Genomic DNA, 7,828 nt, shown 5'->3' with positions numbered 1-7,828 from the left:
ACTGTCAGGCATGTTTAGTATCTCTTCCTAGAGTATATTCAAAGTTGTGTGGTCTCATAGCAGTATGATAATACCTAGAAGTGATAATGCAATCATTATCATAGATATTAAAGAACTTTCTAAGTATCTTTATCTCCATTTTACACAAGAGCAACTGAGCTTATGTACAGAGCTCATTTTATAAATCTCAACTTACATTAAGATAATGGTAGGTGGTAATATCATCAACTATTTCACAGTGGAGGGAAGAGTGTCTCCACCCAGAATGCCTCTACCATCTGGCATCTTGACCCAGTCATTAGGATGGCAACCAACAGGGGGACACTGGAGTTAAAATGTTGACTCCTTTGAATGTTAGACTATAAACTGCAGTATTTGTTTTTATTTCGCCCAGATGAAACCTACTGCAAGCAAACAACAGGGAAATGAAACGATCATCACAGAATTCATCCTCCTGGGATTCGGGACTCTCACTCAACTGCATATCCTTCTCTTCCTGCTGTTTCTAGTGATCTACATTGTGACCATGGTCGGGAACATCCTCATAATTGCGCTAGTTGTGGCTGAGCAGCACCTTCACACCCCCATGTACTTCTTCCTGGGGAACTTGGCCTGCTTGGAGACCTGCTACACCTCCACCATCCTTCCCAGGATGCTGGCGAGTCTCCTGACTGGGTACAGAACCATCTCTGTTAGAGGCTGCATCACACAATTTTATTTCTTTGGTTCTCTGGCCACCACTGAATGTTCTCTCTTATCTATGATGTCTTATGATCAGTATTTAGCGATATGCAAACCCCTGCATTATGCAGCCCTTATGAACAGCAGATCCTGCATCAAACTAGTGGTTGGGTCTTGGATAGGTGGATTTATATCTATTGCCATCTTAATATTTATGATGTCCCAATTAACATTCTGTGGCCCCAATGAAGTTGACCATTTCTTTTGTGATTTAACCCCAATAATAAACCTCTCCTGCAGCAACATCCACATGCTGGAAGTTACTGCTTTCATACATTCCTCTACATTCACATTGCCTCCATTTCTATTAACGCTGGCATCCTATGTTTGTATCATCTCTGCCATCCTGAGAATCCCTTCCACCACCGGGAGGCAAAAAGCCTTTTCCACTTGCTCCTCCCACCTCATTCTGGTAACAATTTTCTATGGAACTCTAGTCATTGTGTATCTGCTATCAGGCTCTGAGGCATTGAGGGACCTGAACAAAGTGCTCTCTGTTGTCTATGGAGCCCTAACCCCATTGGTCAACCCCCTCATATACAGCCTGAAAAACAAGGAGGTTAAGGAAGCCTTGAGGAAAGCTGTCCTTAAATTTTTTGTCTTTTACAAGAACACAGATATTTCAAGATAACAGACATATGTAATGGGGCAATCATTGGGATATGAACTTGCAAAGTCTGACTCATGTGAGTAGCCCTAAATTATCTGTGTAAATTATCTGTGCCTGTTGAACTAGTGAATAAGGACATTTTGAATTCTAGAGCAGATTTTTAAGGGCACAGTCTGAGTGTTGAGTACTTGTGGTGATGTGATAAAATGAGGGGGGGGGAATTAGCACATAAAGCTAAATTCTGAGACATTCAGTGCACCACTTTCCTGCCAATTCACATGTTGCAGTTCTATATCCTAAAATGATTCCATGAGAGAAGGTAAATGTATGGATGTGCCAAGAGTTCTCAGTGATGACTTGGCCTCCATCTGTGTTATTAAAGGTTCCATGGCTACATGTTACATATAAATAAATAAAATATATGGAGATATACCTATCTCAAAGAGCTGGAAGGGACCTTGAAAGGTCATTGAGTCCAGTCCCCTTGCCTTCACTAGCAGGACCAAGTATTGATTTTGCCCCAGATCCCTAAATGGCCCCCTCAAGGATTGAATTTACAGCCCTGGGATTAGCATGCCAATGCTCAAACCACTGAGCTATCCCTCCCCCCATACTCCTGTACTTCATCTGAGATATGGTGGGTCTCTGCCATACAGCCCCAGGAGCAGCCAAAGGAAGGGTTTATGACTCAGGAAGAATGCTCCCCCTATCTCCTTGGCAGCAGTAATTTGCTGCTGGCCAGGTCACTGGGAGTGGAAACTAACATTCTTCCATTCCCTGATCTTTCCTGCCCACAGCCTGCCGAATTCATCCACATCCTTCTTAAAGTGGGGTGTTGCTGCTGCAAAGCTAAAGCTGCTGAGTGCTGCTGTGTCTGGAGCTCTGACCTCAGCTACACTAACAGGGAATGCAGCTTATCAGACCTTGATGTTGTTCATAAAGAAAGACCACAGGCTCGGTTCATTGGTGAAATTACTCAACCAGGTTTATTTTCGATGAGGCACAGTCCTAGTTCCCCGCCTCAATGGTTACATGTACACTACTACATGTATGCTCACGACACTGGTACTGGCTCAATAAAGATGCCAGGATCCTGTCCCTTAGGCCAGCACAAAGAGGCTCTTCCTGTGACTTCTCCTTTTATACATTGATACAAACAAGTTACTTATTACACACCATACACTTTTTGTTACTATCCTGTACCTTGTAACTGCTAGCTCCAATGAAATATCCTCATCCATTATCCTGTCATTCTTTCTTTACCATATGAGGGGTCAGTGTGTCTCTGTACCATCTTCTAGGAATGTGCTTACACAGTTACTTGAGAACTCTGGGTGTTCCTGTACCATTCTCTCAGGTCAGCAATGTGCTTACTTGATGGTTCAATGCTATTTGCCATGCCAGGCCTACTCTGGTTCACAGACTTTGGTTCACACTGTTAGTTATACCAAGTACTGTGTCCAGCAAGGCCTACATGTGGCACTCAGAACTGGACACAGTACTTCAGCTGAATCCTCATCAGTGCTGAGTACAGCAGCCGTACAACACTCCTGTTAATACACTCTATAGTGAGGCGGTGTGGTTCCCCGCCTCCCCGGAGAGAGATGAGTCCCTCCAGACAACAGAGTGGGCAGAGCCAGGAAGCTCTGAGCCCGCCCCCCCGAGGGTCAGGCATGGCACAGGAAGTATAAAGGCCCAACCCCAGAGCTCACTGAGAGGGCAGCCACCAGCGAGGCCAGACACCTCCGGCCTAGCTCACGCTTGGGAAACCCCAGCGGCCTGCGGTAAACCTAAGGACTGGCCCGACCTTCCTCGTGCCAGCTACCTAGAGGAGTTGCCGAGCCTGCCCCGTGCCAGCCCCCCGGAGGAGTTGCCGAGCCTACCCCTCGCCAGCTATCCCGAGGAACCCATGCTGCTGGACCCCCCTGAGGACACCACCCTGACCCAGGTACCTCAAGAGGGGGAGTCTGGAAGTAGCCCAGGGGCAGCCGATCCTAGTCTGGCTGCAGCACTGCCAGAACCCATGTCAGTGTGTTGCGGTCAGGATCCCCACTGACACAGCAGTGGGTCGTCTACTGCTGCTAGTGCCCCGGGCTGGGATGCAGTGGAGTGGGAGGGCCTGTGTCCGCCCTGCCACCCAACTCGTGGGTGGCTGTCTCCCCCTCTCCCAGGCCCTTCGGAGCCAAGGGCCTGGGCTTACAGTTATATACTGTTGTTGCTCAGCCCCTGCCTGAGGGCCTGAGCACCTGATTCACCATTGCCCCGCCCTGACCTAGGGCCTGGGCTCGCTGTGTTTATTTCTACCCTCACAAAGTAGGAAGGAGGAAGAGGAAGACTCCCACGGCCAGACTAATTCCCCGCAAGACCTCTTCCCAAATTTAGTGAGGCGGTGTGGTTCCCCGCTGCCCCAGAGATTGATGAGCCCCAACTAGCCTCTCTACACACCCCCAAATTATATGAGCCTTTTCCTCAACTGCATCACATTGTTGGCTCATATTCGATGTTTGATCCACTATGACTCCCAGTTACTGCAGGACTCTACCTGGTCAGTTGCTCCCTGTTTTGTTATTGCTGTTCATTTGATTTTTTCCTCCAAAATGAAACATTTTGCACTTATCATTACTGAATTTCATCTGGTACGTTGCACACCAATTCTCCAATTTTGTCACATTTGTTTGGAATTCTAATCCTGTCCTCCCAAGTGCTGGCAACCCTCTTCAGTTTGGTGTCATCTGAAAATTTTATAACCTTACACATATAAGACAGAAGTACATATGGAGTACATAGATACTAGCTAGCCCTGCCAAAAATATTGAACCCCGAATCACCTTAGGCCTTTACCACTTGATCTAAAGGAATATCATCTTTTCATGTGAATTAGTGGCAGGCGGCTATATTTGCTTGGTGCTGATACTAGAGAGAAACAGTATCTTGTGCATATAAATGGTGCATACAGGTCTGTCACATCTTACGCGCATTTAACATGCACAAATTCAGCTTTACGGAGTCGGCAAAAACAAAACAAAAACAAAAAGAGAAAAATAACAATTTAAATACTGTTCCTGTAGTGCTGGCAATTCTGCCCGCCATTACACTATTTTGACTATACGCGGTTTTCGCTTTACGTGCTGACCGCGGAACGTAACCCCAGCGTAAGATGAGACAGACCTGTATTTACATTAGGGTATCACTTTTACCAAACGGTCATCTTACTGATATATCTAGAAGGAGAGATGGGAGCCAGCATGGTTGCAGCATGCATGGCATTTCCAATTGTACTCAGCTATGGGAAAAGTTTCTAGAGCTGAGTGATAACAAATCTGTGCTATAAAACTATTTACATTAGGTGTGGGGATATGGCTTAGGACAGGGATCAAAATTCAATTGTCTGTGAATCGTAATTCTGCATTGTGACTCACATCGGTAGCTCACTAACCAATGGAATTTTGCCTGAGTAAGAATTCACTAAGTCTTCCAACGTGTGGGCATTGACTTTTAGAGGGATTTGGGGATTGTCATCCATGGTTGCCATGGGGAGTACATATTGAAGAGGCTCTTTCCAGGCATGGCAGAATTGAAGCAGATTAATGCCTGGCTGGTAAAGAGGAGCAATCCCTATTATTGAGTGTGGTACGTGAGAATGGACAGGGGTTGCTGATGTCAAAGTTAGACTCAGGACTCATAGTTTGTCAGACCACTCTGTTTTATTAGCACAGCGCTCTGCTAATACATTCAGATAATGTGAGCCCCCATGCAAGATTCAAACAGTCTTATTTATACAGATAAAAGGGTGCAAACTAAACAAAGGGACAGAGAGAGCAAAATTGTAAAATTTGCATAGGGCACAATATGCATATCCTGCTTCCTTATTAACTCTTATCGATCTAAGGCTAATGCTTCACCAATTGCCCTTAAGTGGGGCAATTCATTAAGCAGTTAATGTCTGCTTTCCTGCCCCCTGGCTTGCAGCATTTCTCAATTCTACTTAAAGGTACATACAGCATTCTTTAATTCATTCTATTTCTTTAATATAATTCATTTCACTTTCACAATCCCTCCTTTTGGTCAAGCTTACGCAAAGACCAACAATTCCTGGGTTCCACATATTAATAATTCTTTATCTCTTCGTTCATCAGTGATATTTCGAAATCATCATATTAGCACTCTGTTTTGGGGCAGTCACTTGGGTGGCATACCTTACACAATTCTGGATACAACAGGAGATTAGCTGAAAACATACAAAAATCATTAAGATTTCAAATAGGATAGTCAGGGCTCCCTGAAACAACCAGTTTCCTATGCCAGAGAAATTGAACAGGTTACTTAGCCACTTCCATAAAGAACTCGGCTCTTCATGGGGAAGATATGCGATTTGTTCTAAGTGACTAGCGCGATCTATTACCTCATTGGTGTCATCAGGTATGAACACACAACATTCTTTTCCAATGAGAGCACAGGTCCCTCCTTTGGCCGCCAGCACAATGTCCAATGCCTGACGGTTTTGGAGGGCCATCTGTCAGATCGCCCGTTTCTTTGGCCAGGGATTTTTAAACGCTCTCCGATTTCATTTGCCATTATTTCAACTACTGCTCGTAACCTCAGGAGCCTTTTTGCATGGTGTTGAAAGATTGTATTGTTTTCACTAAGGTTACTGTAGGGGGAACATTAAATTGATTTTTTTCTGTTTGATCCTCAGGTCAAGAAAAAATTCATATTCCCATACCCAGCCCGCCACTTTTTAGTTTTATTCGAATAATCCCATACACCATTGGCCACAATATGCTGAAGGCAACGGCTTTTTCCCAGATCTAGCCCTGTCCATTACACACTCAACACCAATGACCTTTTCCCTCCACCACACTTATCCATTTAGATACATTTATTCCCACTGTTTCTGAAGTGTCATTATTGTTCCATGTTTTGTTAAACGGACAAGGTCCTCCAGTGAGGTCTGGGGAATTGAGTGGGATTGGCAGGACAGGAACACCAGCTTGAGAGTGGGCTGGGATGTGGCTGCAGACCCAGCAATTAGAAATATTAAGAGTCTGAGCTATCCACACTTGCTGCTGGATAAAAGAATTGTCATTGTGGACTCCCCAGACCTTAAGACACCAGCAGCGGAGGAAGAGGTGCCACCAGAGGCGCATGTTGGAGGCAAGGCCCTTCTGGTTCTGACAACCTCAACTGAGGGAACCACAGTCACAGTTTTACATCCAGCAGGCAGCAGGCGCTAGGCTCACTACTGCTTCTTTTTGGGCCTTGCTTTAGGTCCTCGTCTGCTTCTGGCAACCCTTACGAGAGCGTAGATGGTAAGGTATTGCAGGCTGTTCCTCTACGTCTTCTTCTGGAGTCAAAATTGACTCTGTGTGGTCCTGAGGTGATGACTGGTTTGCTGGGGGTGGTGCCTTCTTACACTGCTGTCAAAGCTGTATCCCCACTTTGAACTTTAGGGTACAACTGTGGGGGCCTGCATGAAGACTTCTAAGCTTAACTACCAGCTTAGATCTGGTCCGCTGCCACCATTCCCAAAGCTAATTCCCTTCCCTGGGAAGCCTTGAGAAACCTTTCACCAATTCCCTGGTGAAGACAGATCCAAACCCCTTGGACCTTAAGACAAGGAGAAATTAACCATCCCCCTCCTTTCTCCCACCAACTCCTGGTGAATACAGATCCAAACCCCTTGGATCTAAAACAAGGAAAAATTAACCATCCCCCTCCTTTCTCCCACCAACTCCTGGTGAATACAGATCCAACCCCCTTGGATCTAAAAACAAGGAAAAATCAATCAGGTTCTTAAAAAGAAGGCTTTTAATTAAAGAAAAAGGTAAAAATCATCTCTGTAAAATCAGGAGGGAAAATAACTTTACAGGGTAATCAAACTTAAAGAGCTCAGAGGACTCCCCTCTAGTCTTAGGTTCAAAGTACAGCAAACAAAGATAAATACTGTAGTAAAAGGTACATTTACAAGTTGAGAAAACAAAGTAAAACTAAGACGCCTTGTCTGGCTTTTTACTTATAAGTTTGAAATATGAGAGATTTGTTTAGAAAGATGGGGAGAACCTGGATTGATGTCTGGTCCCTCTCAGTCCCAAGAACGAACAACCCCCTAAACCAAGAGCACAAACAAAAGCCTTCCCCCCCCCAAGATTTGAAAGTATCTTGTCCCCTTATTGGTCCTTTGGGTCAGGTGTCAGCCAGGTTACCCGAGCTTCTTAACCCTTTAGAGGTAAAAGGATTTTGGAGTCTCTGGCCAGGAGGGATTTTATAGTACTGTACACAGGAGAGCTGTTACCCTTCCCTTTATAGTTATGACAACTGCAAAGTATGTATCCACGCTGTGATGCCAGACAGTTTAACAGCCATCTGGATAGTAAGCAGTACCTGATGATTCTTTGATGTCCTTTAAATCTCTCTACTTCTTCTTCCTTGACTCTGGCTTTAACAATGGCCTTCACACCTTATCTTTTCCTGATGCAT

General features: G+C 45.0%; 1 protein-coding gene across 1 annotated transcript; it reads left to right on the top strand.

The window, feature by feature from the left end:
• The first annotated feature begins 394 nt into the window (after positions 1-394).
• LOC135887243 (olfactory receptor 11A1-like) lies at positions 395-1,372 on the top strand. Its single transcript, XM_065415014.1, has one exon. It carries the CDS (start codon positions 395-397, stop codon positions 1,370-1,372), a length of 978 nt encoding a protein of 325 aa, XP_065271086.1.
• Positions 1,373-7,828: the final 6,456 nt, after the last annotated feature.

Source organism: Emys orbicularis, chromosome 12, assembly GCF_028017835.1.
Source record: "Emys orbicularis isolate rEmyOrb1 chromosome 12, rEmyOrb1.hap1, whole genome shotgun sequence".
Taxonomy (NCBI): domain Eukaryota; kingdom Metazoa; phylum Chordata; order Testudines; family Emydidae; genus Emys; species Emys orbicularis.
This window is presented reverse-complemented; position numbering and strand designations above follow the sequence as displayed.